The sequence below is a fragment of the Capsicum annuum genome, chromosome 1, assembly GCF_002878395.1.
Source record: "Capsicum annuum cultivar UCD-10X-F1 chromosome 1, UCD10Xv1.1, whole genome shotgun sequence".
NCBI classification, from domain to species: Eukaryota; Viridiplantae; Streptophyta; class Magnoliopsida; order Solanales; family Solanaceae; genus Capsicum; species Capsicum annuum.
In genome coordinates, this window is record NC_061111.1 from 76758193 (window position 1) to 76781771 (window position 23579).

General features: G+C 38.0%; 1 protein-coding gene across 9 annotated transcripts in view; it reads left to right on the forward strand.

The window, feature by feature from the left end:
• Nucleotides 1–411: 411 nt before the first annotated feature.
• The window catches only part of LOC107878454 (exportin-7-A), a 102388-nt gene continuing 79220 nt past the window's right edge, over nucleotides 412–23579 (forward strand). For 6 of the 9 annotated variants that reach the window (XR_001676887.2, XM_016725475.2, XM_016725494.2 and 3 more), the window contains exons 1-4: nucleotides 412–567; nucleotides 2293–2883; nucleotides 3582–3742; nucleotides 10896–10958. Coding sequence is in view for 8 of the 9 variants with exons in the window: in XM_016725475.2 (XP_016580961.1) it covers nucleotides 2643–2883; nucleotides 3582–3742; nucleotides 10896–10958 (465 nt within the window). In the remaining variant the exon portion in view is untranslated. Of the gene's footprint in view, nucleotides 700–722; nucleotides 2214–2292; nucleotides 2884–3581; nucleotides 3743–10895; nucleotides 10959–23579 lie in introns of those variants that run through there. The other 3 variants (XM_047403387.1, XM_047403367.1, XM_047403339.1) reach the window with 3 other exon arrangements.

Consider the following 23579-nt stretch of genomic DNA (forward strand, 5'->3'; position numbering starts at 1 on the left):
TCATTTTAAAACTCTTTTGTCACAGCTCAAAGCCCATTAAAAGTAATACTCTATATTTTTTTGGGCAAAATTCAGAAATAACATACTTATCCTCTTAATTATGAGTTTCATAGCAACAATTTCATAATTACATAATATAGCAAGCTGTATTTTGTATTTTTGCAAATTGTTGCTACAAAAATATAAATACATATATTTTTACTACCCTTATGATCATATATATTTTGTATTTTTGCAAATTGTTGTTATAAAAATATAAATACATAAAAATATATATACTACAAAATATAATTTAATAAAAGTGTTGCTATTTTTTGTAATTTAATATTTAAGTATGCTATTTATGTATTTTTACCTTTTTTTTTTTTAGATAGATTTGCATGTTTTATCCGGCCCACCATATTTCCCACGAGGAGTCCATTTCTACTACAAATTGGGCAAGCCGATTGAACTCTCTACACGGAGAAAAAGAAAAGCACACTACTGCACTTGGTCCCCCAGGGTCTTCGCATTATATCTTTCTCCGGCAAACTCCTCATGATCCCTTCTTCCAACGATATCGGCTTTGTATGTTCTCTCTTCTTTCTCCTGATCGAATGTGAACTGTTGCAATAGTTTGTGGCTGCTCCGATTCGATTAAGAAGATGTCATGTCTGATTATCACAACTGTCTGGGATTGTCACTGCTTATTAATTAGAAGTAATGAAATACAGAACAATACAGAACTTGAGTTGTGATTTTTTGTTTTCATTGAGTGTAATTAGCGAGCTTACATTGTTTATTTATGAATCAAAAGTTCTGGTATTTGTACTCACCTGCTATTTTGCATTAATGATTCATCATGTGGATGTTTCTCCAAAAGAAAAAAAAAAAAGAAGAGAAAAACAAGGATAGACTACAAGATATATCTTAATAACCCTACTTTGGGTACTTCCGAACAAGTTTTGTGGATGTATGTCGCTAAATGTAGGAAAAAGATACAGATAAGGCTACAGGTTGTGAAATAATAATCATTGTAAACCATGTATATTTATAGGTCTTCTAATCTTCCATGGGTAACTTCCTCACATGATAATAGAAGAAAGAAAAGGATACAGATTTGATTTGATATATTATCCATTGTAGTGTGTGCTTTCTGATTTTTACTGTCTTATTTTCAATCCTATTCTACAACTAGATCTCGGCTCAATAGAAATGTATCCGTCGCAGGATTGTAAGGAAATAAGACAGCAAAGTACTAAATTTGCCAATAAAGTTGTGATCTGCTGTATAAATCTTTTAATACCCAAACTAATTAGGATTTGCTACTTAGTGTTAATATAATCAGGACTCTGGATATTACACTCTGGGAAATAGGAGGAAAAGAAAAGGAAAAGGTGGACAATAGGAAAAGTAAAGTATTTTAGTGTCTAGTGCCGCTTTTTTTTTTTCCTTTTTCTTTTCTTTTTTGGCATTTTATTGTGAAAGGACCCAATTTAATTGCGAAACTTCGGTTACATAATAGTTGAAGAAAGAGACGTCAAAACTTAGAACCAATGTCATAATTCAAGGGTGCCACAACATATAAGCTTAAAGAGGATGTACGTCATTGTGTTGGAGGGCATTTTATTCCAGTACGAGTTCAGAGTGTAGTACAAGATTTAGTCTTCATTGTTGATCATGTGCAAGATCTAGTCTTAATACCAGTTGTCTCTGAGAACTATAAGTCCAATACAGAAATCTAGTATCTTCCCTACCTTGAGACCAGTAAGCTGGCCATCTAGAAATTTTGAATAACTTAACTCATTACTTGGTTTTACCTATCCAAGAAAAAGGAAGGGAAAAGCAGAAACTTGTTGCTAGTTTTGAAACAGACAATAGCTGAATAACCTTGTCCCCTCCAATTAAAAACATGATATGACACAAAATTTTGCTGCTGCTTATAGATTATATGTGAAGCCAAAGTTAAATCTGCAACCATTGAAACATAATGAATTAGTTCCTTATTCATTCAATCGTGTACTACATAAAAAAGTTTGTGAATCTTAACTGTAAAACCCCAAACTAGATAGAGGTGGCTAATAAATAAACATTTAATATGAAATCTTTTGCTCCCCTTGCCACTGGAGAATCCGACAAATGCATGCACTTGTGTAGTGATAAAACTGTATTACACGCTCAGGGAATTATGTTTCACGTCATATTTTTTCGTGGGTCAAAGTAGACTTTCAAAGGTAAATCAGGTTCTTCTCTCCAACTCAAAGTCTTCTCTTTCTCAATAGCTAATAATTTTTTTTTTTTTTATAAATTCAGGATCAACACTATTTGTGATCTACAGGAGCAACACTGACCTTCTTTGGATTTTCTGAGCAGTTCATTGGGAACTTTTCTGAATCATCCTTATATCTAGGGACAGTTGTAACGTGAACAGTCCAAATACGAAGTTCCTGTAATTTTTACCTTTGCTATATTTATTTTGATCTGTTGCAATTTTGAAGAAGTACGATGACCTGACATGGATTGAGGCCTTCAGATCTCTTCTTTTGCTCTTCAATTTTGAAATTTGTAAATGTTCGTGGGTTTACTAATTTTAGAAAGAATTTGGCATTTTTAACTTATGTTGTTTGATTGACTGAGTTTTGAGAAATTCTCTTACTACATCAATGGAGAGCTTAGCGCACCTTGAAGCTTTGTGTGAGAGGCTTTACAATTCACAGGATTCTACTGAGCGAGCTCATGCAGAAAATACACTAAAATGCTTCTCAGTAAATAGCAGCTATATTTCACAATGTCAGTACATTCTGGACAATGCATCAACTCCTTATGCATTGATGCTGGCTAGTTCAAGCTTGTTGAAGCAAGTGTCCGAACAACGCCTATCTTTGGCGATCCGGTTTGATATTCGTAATGTTTTAGTTTTACTTCAGAGACTTTTGCCTATGTTTCCACAATTGTTTCTTCTTACTCTTCTCTCTCAAACAATCCCCCCGCGCATACACACACAACCCCCTCACCCACCCCATTTTTTTTCCTTTATTATTTGCAACGTACTTTTATGCTGCTTTGGTATACCGTCTTTATTTCTCATTAAGTTAAAATATATGAAGGTAAAAGTTGAGGTATTTTGGCATCATATTTTCTATTCTAATAAGGAAGAAAGTGAAAGATTCAGGCTGTCATTTATTCTTTATTTTTATGGTTGGCAATCTGTATTTTACTGCTTAATATCATGCTGTCTATAGAAGTGTAAAGGATCTGCCTGCCAAAAAACTAACTGTTGGAAAGATTCAGACTGTCACTTATTCTTTATTTTTATGGTTGGCAATCTGTATTTTACTGCTTTAATATCATGCTGTCTATAGAGTGTAAAGGTTCTGCCTGCCAAAAAACTAACCGTTGGAAAAGGGAGTACTAATTAAACCGTTGTTGTGGAAAATCTTGGGAGTCTTCTACTTCAAATTTTGGCATTTAACATGGTTGTGCGCTGTTTTGTGCTTTTGATGTTCCTATGGTTGTAAAATTCTGATTACATATCTCTCACACATTCATTACTCCTGCATCTGGTGTGCTATTATTGTATCTAATCTGCTTCTTTTGTGAAGGCAACTATCTCATAAATTACCTTGCAACAAGAGGAATTGACTTGGAGACTTTTGTAACTGCATCTTTAATTCAACTTTTTTGCCGAGTTACGAAGTATGGGTGGTTTGAGGATGACATCTTCAGAGAGGTGGTCAAAGAATCCACCAGCTTCTTGAATCAGGTAATGATGTTTAAGTTCTTTTAAACTGTTATGTACATAATAGGGATGGGGTTATTGCACAAGATGATTGGTTGAGGACCTTTTTACAACTTTATTGCTCGTGAAAATTCATGCCTTTACGGTTCTATAGTTGGAATGTAGTATGTTATGTTCGTGTCGACTCTCTTTACTGCACTTTCCCTTTTCCCTTCTCTTTGAAATTGCAAGTACTGATATCTATTCTAAACTTTTTGGCCCACCTCCTTTTGGCTAGAGATTTCTGAGATTTCATTTTGCATAATTGGCATGGTGTTTGCTTAGACTGGTGGTCATGGATGAGTTTAGTCTTTCATTTGTTCTTGGTTTGTTATCTAGCTATATTCATAGCTGATTTTACCTGCTCAACCATTCCACCTTTTGTGATTCTTAGTTAGTCAGGTTCATCAGTTGGGTCTCATTAATTGCTTGGTCTCCGTGTCTGATATATTGTCAGATCTTGTCTAGATTCTATGTTGCTCGAATCCTCTAAAAGTTCACCACATTGGGTTGGGTCCTCCCAAATAGTGCATTTTGGAGGATCCAACACAAGTGTGGCTATTTTGGTGGATCCGAGCAGCATAGGCTTGAACAGGATAGCAAAAGAATCCGTACCTCCTGTAAAAGGTCAAGTAGATGGGTAATTCACATGAGGCCTAAATAATTGTTTACAAAGAAAGAAAGGAAAGGAAGGGTGAGAAATGATGGAATAGCATTGGTTATTCCCTCAAGCATAGTACTTAGATTTGTTACAATTTTCTTATTTTAGCGCATATTTAAATACCCAAGAAGATTGATGGAAATTTATAGGTAGAGGAAGAAAGATGTATAGATGTTGTTCATGGACTTAGATGGAGCATCGTATCATAGAGTACCAAGAAAAGTTCTTTGGTGGATGCCGGATAGAAAAGGAACTCATATTAATAATATATAAATTTCATAAAGATATGTATGAGAAATCTTTATTAGTGTGAGAATAGTGGTAAAAGATGCATAATAGTTTTCCATAACCGTTAGTTTGCACAAGGGATTGACGATGAACCTGTCCTTTGAAACTGGACATGCTGTAGGGGAATTAGGAACAACCAATATGATAAACAAAACTTAGCCGAATCACTGATGTACTACACAATTATATGTCTAGCCATAGCCCTGGAACAAGGGTTTTTAGTCACTCATGTTCTCAATAAAGTTACAAAACTTTAATGTTGTCCATGCAAAATTAAAGAGTGACGAAGAACAAAAGTAAAAACCCTAAAGTAGAAACCTCTCCCGTTCTTGATGCTCCAAAAGTAGTGATAAACCTTCTAATTTTGTCCAGGTGTCCTATTTATAATGTGGGAAAATAATCCCATAATCCTACTTAGACTTGGATTGACATGGCTTTAAAATTGCAAAAGAACAGTCCATGCTACCCTGCACACCATTCTAGCTCCGTGTCACACTGTGGACGCGCTAGGCTGTGGCATGCCTTGGACGTGCTGAGCCGGAAGATTTTGGTTGGCAACTGATGCTCATCAGACATAGCGCTCTAAGCTGTCCCATGTCACAAACCCATCTTTCACCCTTGGCAAATGTCTGACATCCATTGACATCCATTGTCCCTGCCTTTTGCGTCCTTAATCAATTTTTGCTCATTCCTGCCACATTTTATCCTACAACTAGCCTAATCACATTAATTACTTCCTCAACATCACTTATCCATAGCATATAAGAATATACTTGAGTTAATTCTCGAACTTAAGCTAAAATATGGGTAAAAAATGGCTCTTGGGTGTATAAATACAACCGAGATCAATTACTAGCAAGGAGACCTTAAAGCGACAATTTGATCTAATGTCATATTAGTGTTCAACCTATGTTTTTTTTGGGATAATAACGTTCGACTTATGCTCGGTAGTTGAAGTTCATGCTAATAGGACAATTTCTTGAAAAAATGTCACCAAGAATTAAATTATGTAAAATGGTACAGTTTCACTTATTGATCTCATGTCTTCTGTGCTCACATGCTACTAATGATCTTAACTTTTTGTTCTCACAAATGATAAAACATTTTTTTTTCTTTCAATTTATGCGTCATTCCTTTTTAGTCTGCTTGAAAAGAATGTAACCTTTCTGTATTTTGCAATTTTTTAATTTCAACACTCATATTTTACCTTTAACAATACCTTTTCTCAAATTTTTAACTTTCTAAAAAATAATGGTTCCTTAAGGCAGTTGTAGATTATTATGAAGACTTATTTAAAGAGAAAGCAGAGGGGAGGCTTACTGTAGGGGGTTTAGTCAAATAGAGGGAGGAGGGTGAGTGGTTGGAGAGGGCAATCAGAGAAGTAAAATGAGCAGTGTTGTGCGGGTGACAAAGCTCCGGGTCCAAATGGTTTCTCTTTGCCTTTTTTTTTAGCATTGTTGGAATATCATCAAAACAGATGTGATGGATGCTATGGTCGAGTTCCAAAATAATAGTGAATTTGAAAGAAGTTTGAATGCCTCGTTCATTGTCAGTATTCCTAAATGGGAGGGAACTAAGAGCATGAAAAATTATAGACCTATTAGTCTAGTGGGAAGCATTTACAAGATTCTTTCTAAGGTGCTTTCTATCAGACTTGAAAAGGTGTTGGACGAGACTATTTCTACTTTACGGAATGCATTTATGGAGAGTAGACAAATTTTAGATGCAACATTAGGGGCAAACGAAGTGGTGGGTTCAAGGATAAAGCAAGGAGTACCAGGTATGTTGTGCAAACTTGATCTTGAGAAGACATATGATCATGTGAATTGAAATTTTTTAGATTTTATTATGCTTTAAATGGGATTTGGGGAGAAGTGGAGGAAATGGATCTACTTCGGCATTTCTTCTGTGAGATTTTCAATGTTGGTGAATGGTAACCCCTGCGGATTTTTTTGGAAGCTCGAGGGGTTTGAGACAAGGGGATCCTCTATCACTGATGTTGTTCATTTTGGTTATGGAAGCTTTGAGCAGGATGATGGATAAAGCTGTGGTAGTTGGGGGGTAAAGGGACAAGGGACAATATCAGTGTCTCATTTGTTGTTCGCGGATGATACCTTAGTCTTTTGGGATGCAGTTGGACCCAACTAGATTATTTAGGCCAAATTTTCACTTGGTTTCAGGTGGTGTCAGGACTTAAAATTAACTTGAAGAAGTGTGAGAATTTTCCTGTTGAGGAAGTAAATGACATTGGATCACTTGCTCGAGTTTTGAGTTGTAGGGTTGGGGTTCTTCCAACTACATATCTTGGAGTTCCTTTAGGTTCTCTGAACAAGCACATCACTGTGTGGAATCCGTTTATTTAAAGGGTTGAGAAGAGACCAGCAGGGTGGCAGAAAAGATATTTGTTCAAGGGTGGGAAGGAAGTGTGTCTCAAGAGCACACTCTCTAGCATTTCCACTTACTACTTGTCTTTGCTTCTTGCTCCAACTACAGTCATTGAAGAGTTAAAAAACATTTAGAGAAATTTTCTTTGGGATGCAACAGACGGGGCAAAGAGGTTTCATTTGGTGTGTTGGGAGGTTGTCACATCTCTTAAAAAATAGGGAGGACTGGGAGTTAAAGATTTGGAAGTCTTTAAATAAAGCTTTACTGGGCAAATTGATGTGGAGGTTCGGGGTGTAGGTACAAGATTTATGGAGCGGGTGATAGGTGATAAATATGAGATTAGGAATAGGGGTGGAGAATTAGAGATATTGTTTTGCCTTTTGGGTGTGGCCTCTGGAGAAATATCATGAAGGAATGAGATTTTTTCTTGGAAAATATCTCTTTTAAGGTTGGTGATGAGGGGAGAATATTATTTTGGGCCATAACTGGTGTGGGGATATAATTTTGAATGATGAATTCCAGAGTTTGTACAAAATATCTTGCCAAAGAGACTTGACTATTTAACAAATTAGGTCACAAGGTGGAGAGACTTTTTGAGATTTGAGATTTAGAAGGGATTTTCAAGATTTGGAAGTGACCGAGTTTCAAAGATTGATAACCTTTCTTCACAAGCAAGTCAATTTGATGGATAATCACGATGGGTGGCGGTGGGGTCTCGGAAGTGATGGAGTGTTCTTAGCGAAGTCTTATTATGAGAAACTTTTGGTTAAGAAGGAGGTTGAGTTTCCATGTAATGCAATATGGTTCAAAATTTGAGGAAAGTGTGTTTTTCACTTGGCTAGCCACTAGAGGGGTGATTTTGATAAGGGAATTCCTAGCTCGAGACCTTTCACACGAAGCCAAGCACGTGAGTTGCAATGACTCCAAGCCTTGGACGTGTGTGAGGCCCTTGTGAGCCCATCTAAGGGCCTATACTTTTTAAAGTGTGAAGATGCCCATCAAGACACCCCTAACCCACCCAATTAAATGCCAAGGGTATTTAGGTCTTTTGTCCTTCCTTTGTAATTTGACTATATAAGCCATGTAATAGGGCTAGTCTTGCTTTAGTTAATTCATATCATAGAAGACAACAAGACTTGTAATATTTTGACTTCTCTTTCTCATTTGGAGAGGCCAAAACTGAAATTCTCACTAGTAGAGTGATATTAGTGTTGTATCTTGGCTAGAAACTAGGTTCTTGGGGTTCTTTGAGTTCCTCTTGGTCCAAGTAAGAACTTGGTATTAATATTCATTAGTCTTAGGGTCCTTTCTCTTGTTAGGGTTCTTAGATCAATGAATATTGTGTGTCAAGTTTCTATCCTTTTTTTTTTGTAAATCTTGTTAACATTGTGTTGCTGAATCTAAAAGTCTAGTGAAGCCGTATGGGGCTCTTTCGATTCACTAGCAATATTGTCTTTGTTGTTGTTGTTGTTAAACTCACTTTTCTTGTTCAAACAAGTATTGCAAGCCTAGTGAAGTCGTGTGTGGCCATTTTCGATTCACTAGCACTTTGTTGCTCATCTTATTGTTCTTGTGTTGGTTGGAATCTCTTGATACACACTTAGCTTTGTATCAAATTTTGATGGTCAAAAATCTTAGAAAGCGGAAGGTTGTCCGCGTTAGTTGGTGCAACATGTGCAAAGAGATGGACGAGGATATGGATCACCTCCTTCTACATTGCGGGCTTACCATGCGATTATGGTGGGATATGTTTAGATGGTTTCACACTCCTTGGTAATGCCAAGAACTGTGAAAGATCTGATGCTAAGTTGGAAGAGCGGGAGAAGGTAGAGAAGACGAAGGGCTGGGACATGGTTCTGATAACGTTGATGTAGGTAGTTTGGAGAGAGAGAAATAGAAGAGCTTATGAAGGTGTAGAGTCGAGTTTCTTGCAATTGAGGAGTAGTCTCCGCTCTCTTATTTTCTTTTAGTGAAAACAGGAAGTTCCGTCTTGCTTAGAGGTTTGGGTGTATTTTGTGGAGTTTTGATCTTTTGGTAATCTACGTATACGACCGATTTGGTCATGTTTTTGAATGAAAATACTTTTACTTGATAAAAAAAATGCTTCCTTAAGGGAATGGCATGGTATATTTAAGATCACATCATCAAAGGATATTTTTGGTATCTTATACACCTTTAGTATGAGATCACAAGATTTAAAGGGTTTCTTTACATTTGTGAACTTCATGCCAAGACACGTATAATGGAATGGCGGGACTAGTATGTTAGTGTCGGTCCTTCATCCGCAACTATATTTGTGGGGTGGTTTGCCTGCTTTTCTCAATATTTGATCTGTAGCCATGATGATTTCTTGTAGGTATTTCCTTTTTTGGTACACCTCTTGTATACCGTCAAGATGGCCTTGTTATTATTCGTGAAACCTTTTACCTGATAAGAAAAATTATTCACGATGATTCCAGGTCAGCTATATTTCTTGTTTTTGGTGTAAAGCGTAAAAGTTGAAGGAGTAATATGACTTTTGTATCTGCTGATTTGTCAGCTATATTTCTTGTTTTTGGTGTAAAGCATAAAAGTTGAAGGAGTAATATGACATTTGTATCTGCTGATTTATCCACATTTTATGTTGGAACTTTTTCTTTTTGGCCAATTAATTTGTTGACCTTGAGGATGTGATTCGGCTATGACATTTAGTTTTAGCTACACAGTTAGTTGTTTGCAAAGCAATCCCTTATAGATCCCATTTGCTCATAAAAAAGTTGCTGTTTGACTAAGTTTTATTTTTTGGGATTATTCTATTTGACCAAGCTTTTGGGAGGCTAAGAGCCCTTTTGGATTGGCTTATTTTAAGTGCTTTTAAGTCAAAATTGACTTTTAAGCACTTTTAAAGTGTTTGGGTATATTTAAAAAGTGCTTGTAAGCACTTAATTTTTAAGCCAAATCGTTGAAAATAAGCCAAAAGTCATAAGTTGGAAATCTTAACTTATTGCTTTTGGCTTAAAATGCTAAAAATTAGTCAAAAGCTATAAGTTAGAATTTCTAGTTTATGAGTGCTTATTTAAAAAAGTTAGGTTAGGCTAAGCTTTTGGACGAAAATAGGTGTTTTTGGAAAGCAGCAAAAACTATTTTTTAGAAGCTAAAAAAGTAGCTTTTTACGAGAAGTACTTTTGTGAAAAGCCCTTTTGAGAAAGTATAATTAGTACTTTATAGAAGTTTGACCAAATATTAATTGCTGATCAAAAGTGCTTTTTGATTTGATTAGTCAAACACAAATTGCTTCTCACCAAATGTTCCCTTTTTGAAAAAAACACTATTCAAAATAAGTTGATTTTAGAAGCTTTGACCCCCAGTCATTCTACTAGTAGCAGAGTACAAGAAGAAAATGATATGTGAGTGGCAAATTAACAGGACTGATTTTTAATAAGTATCAAAATCCTTTATAGAGGTCTCATGTAGAATGTATGTCTATGATGTGGAATGTAGAAACTGATTTGTTTTTGTTTCTTAGACTTTATTCAACATTCTTGGCACAATTGTACTTTTGCCTCGCATCTTTTTAAGTGGGTTTGATAATGTTCTAATTTTCTTCATGAAAGTCCAACAAGTTTTGATGAGAACAAAATGTGAAATACACTTTGTGAAGATTGGCAGATATTTATATGCCGCCTGATCTTTCTCTTTAATTTTAGTTTAGGCCTTTTTATTTTTCCTTCTTTTTCATTAGTTTTCCACGACTTGCACAAGTATATTGCCAATTTGGTAAATAAATTTCTAATTTTTTCTTTTTGGGTGATATCTATGCCTCAGACAACATCTCATTGTGCAATTGGTTTGAAGATACTGAATCAACTCGTGTCGGAAATGAATCAGGTTAGTCTTTCATAAGGCTTATAGTTCTTAACATTACTTTGACTGACTAGTGTCATATACTACCAAAACCATATATAGGAATTCAAAAAGGGAAACTAGTAAAGGAGATACCATGTGATGTTTCAACTACTAGGGTTTTAAGCTTATAGAAATCTGTTAGTTCTGAATAATATATCCTAAATTTCCTAATGGGTTGTGTATGTTTATAAAAAATGTTCATTGTTCTTGCGACTTTTTTTGATCAAGGTAACATGTCATTCTTTCGACTTTCGCGAAGTGTTTTATTAACAATTTCTTAATATGTGAAAGTCCCTAGATTTTGACATTGATATAGTATTGGATTTTCTTCCCCTATTGCTGTCAAATTACTTGGTTGGGTTTTTTTATGGGATTAATGGAGAAGATGGGTTGCTGAAATGGATACACTGGATTAAATACTGCATATCAACAACATGCTTCTCTGTGCTTATCAACGGTTCACCAAAAGGTTTTTCAGTGCACAAAAGGGTCTCAGCAAGGAGATCTTTTATCTCTCTTCATGTTTTTACTAGATATGGAGGGCCTTAACAATATGGCTTAGATAACAAATCTGAATGTTTGGCATAGAGTTTTTGATGTTGCCAGAGTTGGGAGGGACAACTTAGAAATAACTCATCTCCAATGTCATATTTTGTGTTGTAGAAGAAGAACAACTTAAAGTGTTAAGGTGATTTGGTGCTATCTGAGGGGAGATATGGCTTGTATTTAAATTGGAGGAAAAGTTTCTTTTGCATATTAATATAGTGCCAATTAAGGAGATATTGAATGCAATTCTAAGGGTGGAAATAAGTGCTCTTCCAACCATCTACTTGTGGATGCCCCTGGGTGCTAAATCTTGGTCAACAAAGATTTGGAACAATGTGATTTGGTGCTTATGGGAAGTTGGTGAAGAGCATGGATGACGAGGGAAGACAGATGAATAAGGAGGAGTATAAGTTAGCTGGGAAAGAGGCTAAGTTAGTAGTTATAGCGGCTAAGATAACAACTTTCGAAAGGTTGTATGTAGCTTTAGAGGAGAAACGTGGGGATAAGAAGTTGTATAGGTTGGCCACGGCTAGGGAGCGGAGGGCTAGTGACCTTGACCAAGTGAAATGGATCAAGGGTAAGGATGGCAAAGTGTTGGTGGATGTCACCCTCATTGGGAGGAGGTGGCAGTGTTATTTTCAGACTTTTAAACGACGAGGGGGACAGAGGTTTAATGCTTGTGGACTTGGAGCACTCAGAGAGGTGTCGCTATTACGATTATTATAGGCGCTTTAAGGTTGAGGAGGTCAAGAATGCTATTCGTAGGATGTGTAGGGGTAGGGTGACTGGGCCAGACGAGATTCCTGTGGATCTTTGGAAGAGCACTAGCGGGGCAGGTATGGAGTGGCTAGCAAGGTTGTTTAACATTACTTTTAGGACGGTAAAGATGCCAGAAGCTTGGAGATGGAGTATGATGATTCCTTTATATAAGAAGGGGGACATTCAGAGTTGCAACAACTATAGGGGTATCAAGTTGTTGAGTCATATTATGAAGGTTTGGGAAAGAGCAGTAGAATTAAGGCTGAGCGGGTTTGTGACTATTTCGAGAATTAGTTTGGTTTCATGCTATGACGCTCGACTATCGACGCGATTCATCTTGTGAGGAGATTAGTGGAATAGTATAGGGAGAGGAAGAAGGAATTGCACATGGTGTTTATCAATCTTGAGAAGGCATACGAAAAAGTCGAGGGAGGTCATGTCGAGGTGCTTAGAGGTAAGAGGTGTACCTGTGGGGTACACTAGGGCAATCCAGGACATGTACGACGGAGCGAAGACTCGTGTGAGGAGATTCAGAACACTTTCTTGTTTTGACTGGTTGGCACCAGGGATCGATTCTTAATCCATTTTTATTTGCCTTGGTGACGGATGTTTTAACACGGCATATCCAAAGGGAGGTGCTGTGCTGTATGTTATTTTCTAACGATGTAGTGCTTATTTATGAGACTCAAAGAGGAGTTAATGATAAGTTGGAGGTTTAGAAACAGACCCTAGAGTATAGGGGTTTAGGTTGAGCAGGACTCGGGCGGAGTATTGAGCAGGACTCGGGCGGAGTACTTGGAGTGTAAGTTCAGTGATTTGATGCATGAGACTGACGTGGTAGTGAAATTAGATTCTTAGGCCATTCGAAAGAGAGTTTCAAGTATCTTGGGTCTATGATTCAGGGAAATGGAGAAATTGAGGATGTCATGCATCGTATCGGTGCATGGTGGTTGAAATAGAGCCTCGCTTCGAGAGTCTTGTGTGATACAAAGGTGCTTCCTAAGCTTAAAAGGTGAGTTCTGCTGAGTGACAGTCCGACTGACTATGTTGTATGAAGCAGAGTGTTGACCAATTAAGAACTCCCGCATCCAAGATGGATGTGCGGACTTACTAAGAGGAATAAGATTAGAAATGAGATTATTCGAGAGAAGGTGGGCGTGACTTCGGTGGGAGACGGTGGGAGACAGGTTTTGGAAAGTGAGGTTGAGATGACTTGCTATGGATAGTTTCAGACAGGGTAGAGGTAGGTTGAAGAAATAGTGGAGGGAAGTGATTAGGCATGATATTGAGAAGTTACAGCTTATAGAGGACACAACTCTTGATAGGAAGAGGTGGAGGACGCGGATAAGGGTAAAGGTCAGTGGGTAGGTGTGTGTCTTTACTAGTACGGAGGAGTGCTTTGTTTGGCGATTTTACCTATAGTCGTAGTGTTGGAATGTGTTTGTAGTTTCTTATTCGTGGTGTTTTGGGAATGTTTGTGATTTTGGATAGTAGTTCATTATATTACTCGATGGGTGTCTTGTTTCTTCTATTATCGAGTAGTGTATTACCATATTTTGTTGTTTGTTTTTATGTTCTCTGCTTGGTATATAGTTATTTGTCATGAGTCGTGGGTCTACCGAAAACAACCTCTCTATATGTGAGGTTGTGGTATGGACTGCATATACTTTACCTTTCCCAGACCCCACTTTGTGCGAATACACTAGGTATGTTGTTGTATGGAAGAGTCAATACTGGAAACAACCTTTCTATTTCCACGAGGTAGGTGTAAGGTCTGGATACACACTACCCTTCCTAGACCCCACAGTAAGATCTGGATACACTATTCCTTCCTTAGACCCCACTTGTGGGATATCGTTGGGAATGATATTGTTGTTGAAGACTCAATACATATCTTTTGGTGGCTGGTTGACACTCATAAACTCAGTTCTTGATGCCCTCCTAACCTATATGAGCCTATATGATGTCTGTGTTCCCGATTCCATCGGGGATCACCAACTTGTAGGATAAAATCAGAAGGAACTATATTTGACATGGAAATAACCAGAGGAAGGGATACCATTTGGTTAAGTGGAAATCACTCTTAGCTGGAAAGAGATATGGGGATCTAGGAATGCGTAACAAAAATGTTTAGAGAGAGGGGCTCCTATTTCTCGCTAGAAGTTAGGAAACTTAAAGATCTTCATTTCAGGGTGGCTTTGTCAACTCCGGCTCTTTTATTAGGTGGAGGTTACAGAAAATTACAAGGAGAGCAAGCTTAGGTTCAGGTTATCGATGGGGCATATTAAGGAAAAGAAGCCTTTCCTTGCGATGTTTGGTTGGAAGGTTTGAGAAAAGGGTGACGTCGGATCCCGTTTCTATTTGGCATCAAAGACGTAAGATGTGGCAGGTAGACCCATGGATTAAAGTGTCTACCAAGGGAGAATCTACTTTTCTCTTCATATTTTCTTGTGAGGCAGAGACGGTTTAGGTTTTTCGGGATGGTGAAAGATGGATGGATAAACAATTTTCTTTCACTCCATTGATGGTCTGAAAGTATTTGTTATGAATGTGCAGGAGTGAAAAGGAGTTTGGGTGGTGAATGTGGTGGGTTTGCCATTGCACCTTTAGTGTAATGATCTTTTCAAATATATTGGGGATGAATGTGGAGGTTTCTTGGGAGTGGATTGCAATCTATCTGTGTTGAGAGTCAGGGTTTTGGTGAGGAAGGGAGGTAGAGTCCCTCTGTGGCAATAGGTGGGGGAGGAGAGCTTCAAGGTCTGGTTATGACCAGAGTTTAGTCCTGAAGTTCTCAATGAGGGTTGAGGTTGGGAGAAAAGGAGGGAGGAGGACGAGAAGAAAGGGAGAAAGTGGAAAGTAGAAGTCGTGTTTCTGAGAGATGGAATGCTAGACCTCCAGCTTCCTTGCCTGAAAAAGCTGGTATTGCCTGAAAAAGCTGGTACGGCTAAGAGGAAGAAGATCAAAGAGAAATTTGAATTTGTGAAGGGTAGGGCTAGGGCTGGGAGAAGAGGGGAAAAGTTGAGTTTACCCCTGGATTAATGAATTAGTTTGGAAAAAGAACTTAAACCAATTCAATTGTTTTTTTTTGGATTGGGTCATCTTAAAAAAGAAAAAGACCAGACTGGTCTTTGGTCAACAACAATGGGCAAAACAGATCTAGTGGTTCCCGACGGCCTTTTCAGCCTTATTCGATCGGTGATTTAACGTGAATAGGCAGCCTTTAAGGGGAGCAAGGTGCAACAATCCAGGACGGAGGAGGGAGAGATCGTCGGAATCCTGTCATCGGCAACTTTGTTTTTGATGGTTTCCTTGTGGTGAATCTTGGAATCTTCACAGTAACCCTAAGGGGGTTTCAAATTCTCTCTTTGGGGGTTGTGGGGTGGTGGGATCAACTTTTTGCAACTGAAAGTGGATCTGCTCCGGTGGGGTCGGCTGGAGGGTCCTCTTATGAAAGGGCTAAAAACAGTTGTATAGTTCTGATTTTGTAGCAGAATCATCGTTTGGCACATGTGGGATATTGAGTAAGGGCTATTTTTGCTTCTAGCCGGCTGGATAAGGGAGAATTGGGAGGTGGTGCAAGTGTTTGTGCTACCAAATGGGCTAGTATGAGAGAATTAAGTTCTTTTTTCAATCAAGCGGCATAAAAGCATATTAACTTTGAGAAGTTCTAGGGTATGTCTTTTGAAGGTTTGGAAGGGAAAGTTATTGATTTGTTGAATTCTATTGATAAGAGAGCAGAGGGACTGATGCATTGAAGAATAATTGAGTGGAGGAGGAGAGCAATTCTAAACTGGTGGATCTTGAAGGGGCAGAAGATGGTGTATGGAAGGTTAAATAGAGGACGAACAAGAGGGTTGCGGGGGGGGGGGGGGGAAGGGTGCAAAGAGGGGGTTGAGGAAAATATTTTGTTAATGGATTGCAAAATCATTAGTTGGAACGTGAAGGGGATGGACGACACAACAAAAGGGCTATCTTAAAAGTAAGTTTTAGAGAGTGGAGGCAAACTTGATATTTATACAAGAGACTAAAATGGAGACTTTGACATATGAAATAGTTAGAAGTGTGTGGGGAGGAAGATGGGTGAAGTATGATTACATATCGGCTCAGGGCTACGCGGGTGGTATACTTGTTATGTGGGATGATAGGAAGTTGGAGAGTGGAGATTTTAAGGGGGAGTTTATGATTGGTGTGAAGTTTAGAAACTTTGGGAATGGGGCAGAATGAGGTTTTGACGGAATGTAGGGGCCTGTGGGGGAGGCCTCACATGAGATTTTTTGGGAAGAAGCAGGAGAGGGGTTGGGGAGATGGGACATTCCTTGGGTTCTAGGTGGAGATTTTAATATTTTTAGATTCCCGAAGGAGGGTGGGGTGTAGGGTTATTTTCTAGGGCCATGGAAAAATCTTTGAAGTTTATTGATAACCATTATCTTATTGATGTACCATTGGCAGAAGCTTATTTTTCTTGGTCCAGATCTGGGGAATCTTCATCCAAGTCTAGATTAGACAGATTCCTAATGTCTACTTCATGGGAGGAGTCAACTCCTAGTGGGTTTCAAGTTCTTTTACCAAGGTTGACCTCAAACCATTTTGTTGTCTTGTTAGATGGTAGTAGAGGGAGTAGGACAAAATCACCTTTCAGATTTGAGAATATGTGTCTGAAAGCATTAGATTTTGGGAGAAGGTGGCGGGGTGGTGGAGTAGTTATGTTGTCGAGGGGATGCCATCCTTTCGGCTTACAAAGAAGCTGAAGATGCTTAAGATAGACTTATGAGTGTGGAACATGGAAGTTTTCGGGAGGGTAGAGGTGAAAATGAGGGAGATTTTAAATGAGGTGGGCCAATTAAAAAATATGAAAGAGGGGAGGGAGTTGGACGGGAGGGAGAAAAAGAGAAAATAGAGTTTGAACTGGGAGTTAAATGCTTTGGCGATGGTAGAAGAAATTAGTTGGAGACAAAATTCTAGGGCGTTGTGGTTAGAAGAGGGGATTCCAATTCATTTTTTTTCATAGGGTGGCAATAACAAATAGGAGGAGGAATATCGTAGAGTCAATAGAGGTGGATGGGGAGGTGTATGTGGGGCGGGAGGAGTTGATGAAGCAGTGGTTCAATTCTATGAATGCTTGTTCAAAGGAGTGGTATGGAGACCGAACTTGGGGGTAATAGGTTTTAAGCAAATTGGAGAGGTTATTAGTGGATGGCTTGAGAGGACGTTTGAGGAGGAGAAAGTGAGAGAGGCAGTAGAGTGTTGTGCGGGTGATAAGGCTTCGGACCCTGATGGCTTCACTTTGGCTTTCTTCCAACATTGTTGGAGTAGGAGTACAATAAAGAGTGACGTTATGTGAACCATCGTTGAGTTCCAGGAAAGAGGGGAATTTGGGAGGATTTAAATGCCTCTTTCATTGTTATTATTCCTAAAAAGAAGGGAGCTACGAGCATACTGGATTTTAGACCTATTCGTCTAGTGGGAAACATCTACAAGATTATATCTAAGGTGCTTTCTAATATACTTACGAAGGTTTTGAACGAGAGTTTCATCTTCACCAAATGCTTTTATGGAAGGGAGGCAGATCTTGGGTACAACTTTGGTGGCAAATCAAGTGGTGGATTCGAGAAGAAACATGGTTTACCAAGAGTGTTGTGCAAGGCGCAAGCATGATCTTGAAAAGGCGTATGACTATGTTAACTGGAAGTTTCTTGAATTTATTATGTTGAAGTTGGTTTTTGGGAGACATGGAGAAAATGGATCAATTTTTGTATATCTTTCGTCCGATACTTTGTGTTGATGAATAGTAACCCATGTGGTTTTTTTGGCAGTTCTGGGTTTGAGGCAAAGAGATCTTTTATCACCCATGTTTTTTATTTTGGTGATGGAAGCTGAGTAGAATGATGGATGGAGCTGTTGAGGGAGGACTCATAAAGGGCTTCAACGCTGTAGTAGTAGGAGGGGACAAGACTTTCGGTTTCTCACTTATTGTTTGTAGACAATACCTTGGTCTTTTGTGATGCAACTGGATATTCTAGGCCAAGTGTTAACTTGGTTTCAGGTGCTGTCAAGCCTAAAAGTTAATCTTCGAAAATGTGAGATCATTCCCGTTGGTGAGGTCGACAACATTGATTTGCTTGCACAAGTTTTGCAGTGTCGTGTAGGGGCTCTATCTACCACTTATTTGGGTTGACCACCGGGGGCCTCAAATAAAGACATTAATATATGAAATCCAGTTCTTGGGAGGATAGAGAAGAGGCTTGCTGATTGGCAAAAAAGATACTTATCCAAAAAAAGGAAAGAAGTGCTTATCAAGAGCACATTATCGAACATCCCCACATCTTTATGTCTTTGTTTCATGCTCCTACCAGTGTTACAGGAAAATTGGAAAGGCTCTAAAGAAACTTTCTTTGGGATTCGATAGATGGAACAAGAAAACTTCATTTGGTTCGATGGGAGAAAGTGACTACTTCTAAAAGTTGGGGAGGGTTGGGAGTCAAAGATTTGATGTTTTTAATAGAGATTTTCCAGGGAAATGGTTGTGGAGATTCGGGATGGAGGTCCATTCTTGATAGAGGGGCAACAGTAGAAAAATATGGGCTGATAGAAGGGGATGGAGAACTAATGATATCACTATGCCATTTGGTTGTGGAGTGTGGAGAAATATTATGAAGGGAGCCAATTCACTTACCTGGTGGCCTTGTGTCTTTGGCTCTAATAGGCTGATCGGAACCAAACATCCTATATGATATTTTGTGCTTAGCAAGCTCACCGACTAGTATATCTTGTGCTTCATCTGGGACTATCTTCTCAACGTATTTATAGTAATTCTTCCACACTTTGAAACTTATAGCTTCATTCATATTGGATTTAAGATACAATCTCAGGTCCAAAACTTAGCCTGTTGAATGCAAAGGCCGTTGGAGTTGGTCAGTCCACCTTGTATCAATGATTTGAAAGACTTTCTCATATTGCTTCCGAACTCAACCAAAAGCCCGTTCAGCAGTTTCCTTGGCTTTATTCATTGCTTCAAAAACATAGCCCATTGGTGGTGTTTTTCTTATTCACCAAGCGAATCACTGTGATCGAAGGACCACAAACTTTTAGAGCTCGGATAACATCATTCCCAAAGTATGTAGAAGAAGTCCATTCGATAGAGAGGATCAAAGCTCTTAAGTTCTTCTTTTGCAAGTAGCTTGCAAAGTCAAAAAGGCTGTTGCGAATCTTGTCGTGACTGGTTTCACCAAATTCCTTTCATTGGTGAATTTCCCATCAAATTCAACAACAACTACCTTTGACTAATGTAAGAAAATATCTTGGTAGCCTTTTTGAAAACTGTAAAAGAAATATTATAGTATTTATTAGCTTAAACCCATCATAAAAAAGTATTTATTTGCTTAGTATTAAGTGTCAATCATAAAGTCTAAAGAAAGTTGGAAGAGAGGAGAGTTATTACCTAAAGCATACGGGTTAATCTTGAATATGTCACCAAACATCAAATTGATGCAATGAGCAGCACATGGAGTTCAATAAATGTGTGGGTACATAGCCATCGTCATGTCGCCCGCTTTCACATTCTCACTAGCATTATCAGTGACAACTTGTCCAACATTTTGCAGTCCAATTTTCTCAGTAGTATTATCAAACAAGTCGAACATTTTATTGCCATTGGTAGATTCGTTGTAGCATCAACAGAACCAAGAAACACACTACCTATCAGAGAATTCACCAAAATATTGATGATCATTATTCCATTACGTGCTGTCCATTTGTCCATCATTATAGAACAACTTTACTTTTTCCACTGCACTCTATGCTCCTCAACTAGTTCGTGTACTTTCATCACCTTTTTTAGTTGAGTAACTCTAACTTCATGCTATGTTGGAGGTTTCATTCTTGGGGCATGTTGTCCTATGACCTCAATGACATCATCAAATGATTCATAATTGACACAGTGAAAAGGGCGCCCCGCATCGTACATCCATGATGCAAAACCATTTACAGTCCGCTCCTTTAAAATCTTTTTGGTGTCATCAATTCCTCCTCACCCTCCCTTTTCAAAGCCTCTTTTTTGTTGTGATTTCGGTGGAAAATACAAATTGAGAGGACTTTTAGTCACGTTCGCTGTGGATGAGACACTACAACTGGAAGACGCTTTTTGAGTTTTCGAGGGAGGCATCATTTTATCATATTCGTCCACCATCATCATCGTATCTCTATTATTTCATCCTGTTTCATGTTCTATTACGACTTTGTTTACTGTCCTTTTGTTCTGAGCCGGGGTTCTATCGAAAGCATCCTCTCTACTTCTTCGGAGGTAGTGGTATGGACTGCGTACATTTTACCCTTCTCAGACCCCCCCAGGGTTTGTTGTTGTTGTTGTTGATCATCATCATCATTATTAACCGTTGGTTCTTTGATTCTTCGGATTACTCGCGGCTTTGTTTTCGACATATGCCCTTATTTCTTCCCTAACTTCCACCGGACAACTTGGACATGCTTTTACATTTTTATTTCCACCCATCAAATGTTGCTTGTGCCGAGTAATACCACAATTATAAGTATATTCACGAAACATACGTATAACCGAATCTTTTGATGGATCTTGCCAACCATAATTCCATCCGATGTCTTTCTTTTTGCTGCTATCAGACTTAAACGCCTTTGGAATTGCTGTCAATGGACAAATAATTATTGTATAAATTAGTATATACTATAACTAAATTGAATAGGGCAGAAATATAAATAAAAGGATTAGGAGGGTGTTTGGATGGGCTTAAAAAGCTGGTCAAGATAGCTTTTAAGCCATTTTTTACTTTTTGAAGTGTTTGGCAACTTCAAAAACTGCTTAAAAAAAGTCAAAGTTGCTTTTTTTTTTAAGCCAAAAGCCAAAAGCACCTTCACCCTACTTTTTATTTTTGGCTTATAAGCCATTTTAGTTTGACCAAATAAAAGACATATTTATCCCTTGTAATTCTCACATATTTCAAAATTGCCATCATATTTGTCCTAAAACATTTATTCTCTTCTACTATTTTTGTGTTTCTCTCTTCATGATTGTATTTTTCTCTCCATTTTGTGTCTTTATTTCCTTTTTTAATGGGTTGCTAGCAATTTGATGCTTATGGGATTTATGAGGAATTGAGAAGAATTATTTTTTTGGTAGTTCATTTGACTGAAACAACAAATTTTAACGTATCGTTAGCAATTCAACTTCTTTTTGGGCGACTTTTGTTCAATTTTCTTGAAGAAAAACGGAAAATCAATTAACCTATTTAGCTGAAACAACAATTTTTGCTCGTTTTTGAGTGTTTTGATTCAATCTTCAGAAGAAAAAATCTCGTAAAACAAAAATGGTTAATTAGTGTGGCAAAATTCTCAAAGAAAAACGGATCCATATAGCTGAAACAACAAATTTTGCTCCTTTTTGGATCTCTTTTGTTCGATTTTAAGAAGAAAAATGGAGCACAAGTAACTTATTCATTCGTGAAAATATTTTTCAAAATAAATGTATGAAGTAGTTTATATTGAAATTGAATTAAAATATAAATTAATTTTAATTTAAATTATTTTAAAAATAAAAATCTAATAGTAATCAACTTTATATAATGTTAACAACTATAAAGGTATTTCAGACATTTTGACTAAAAGAAAGTGCTAACAACAATTGTCTACCAAACACATCAATAATTTTTTCAGCTTTAGCACTTTTATCCAAACACGTAACTGCTTATTTTTAAAATAAGTTTCAGCGCTTCCAAAAGTTAAAGTACTTTTTAAAAGCCATTTTTTTTCAGTCTATCCGAACGGCTCTAGAACTTTTTTCAAGAAACGGGCAGATTCCAACTGAAGAAGAACTGAACAGAACGAACAGAGGATAGAACATAACAAAACAGAGGTTAGCAGTTAACTGAAGAAGAAGAAGAAGAATCGTTCCTGGCTATGAAGTTGGGAGAAGTAGCTGGTCGGACTGTCGGAGTCAGAGAAGTCGCGTTAGTGCAAAATTGCAGATAAAACCCTATTATTGCCTTTTAACTTTTAAAACCCTAAATCACTGGCAGTTTTTTTTTTTTTAAAGAGGCAGCGCCATTGTCGCCTTTCTTGCCACGTCACCAAGTCGCCTTTCTCGCCATTATCCCGCCTTTTGGATTTGGCATTGCCTCACCAGTAATAGGCGACAGAGTGTCATCACATCGCCTCTTGCCTTTGGCGACAGGGTGCTCTCCTTTCACAACACTGCTTTGAAACTCAAATACATACATGGATCGGTTCAAACCTTAGCCTGAAATATGAGGTGTTACAGTAAGTTTATGGAGGTCTATCAGAACCTTGTGGAATGAACTCATGGCAAATGCCAAGATCAAGGTGGTTAATGGGGAAAGGACTGACTTTTGGAAGGATGATTGGCATGAGACAGGCAACCCGGGAAAGGACCGACTTTTGGAAGGATTATTGGCATGAGGCATGCAACTTGGATCACTCTTCCCAGACATACACTCTCTAGTTCTTCATCATCAAAGGACTATTACTGACCATTGGACACCTCAAGGTTGGAGCTTCACCTTTAGAAGACAGTTAAATGATGGGGAGATCCAAAGATTGTGTGACTTCTTTAGCACATTTGAAGAATTCATTGGTTTGGAGGCGGGCAAGATGTTTAATGGTGGCAGGGAAGTAATAAGGGATCTTTCAAGGTGAATAACGTGTACAATAGCCTGAATCACTCCAAATTAACAACTAAGCAATTGGTGTTGGAAATGCATCTAGAAAACCAAAATACAACACAAAATGGCTTGTTTTGTATGGCTGCTAGCTAGGAGGCAGTACTGACTCAAGATAACCTGATGAGGAGAAGGATAACAGTATGTTTTAGATGCTTCTTTTGTGGTGAAACTGCTGAGACAATAACCCTCTATTTCTTCATTGCAAGAGCACATGCCAACTCTGGAGGCTGTTCCTGTATCTCAAAGGCATATCTTGGACTATGCCCGGAAAGGTTACCGAAGCACTTCAGAGCTGGGAGGAAGCAGGTATGCAGGCTAAAAACAGAAGTAGATGGGGAATTGTCCCTACTAGCACTTGGCAGACAATATGGAAGGAACGGAACACTAGGTGTTTTGAGAATATAGAACATAGTATGCAGACGATCAAGGTGAATTGTTCTTTGATACTATGTTTTGGGTAATCAGTTGTACTCAAATGATACTATCTCTATTATTGATGTTTTAGACTCGATTTAACTATAGGATCGTAGTATTTTGGAATAGATTTGTAAATATGGTTTCAGTACAACCCGTGTACTGTTTTATTCAGATG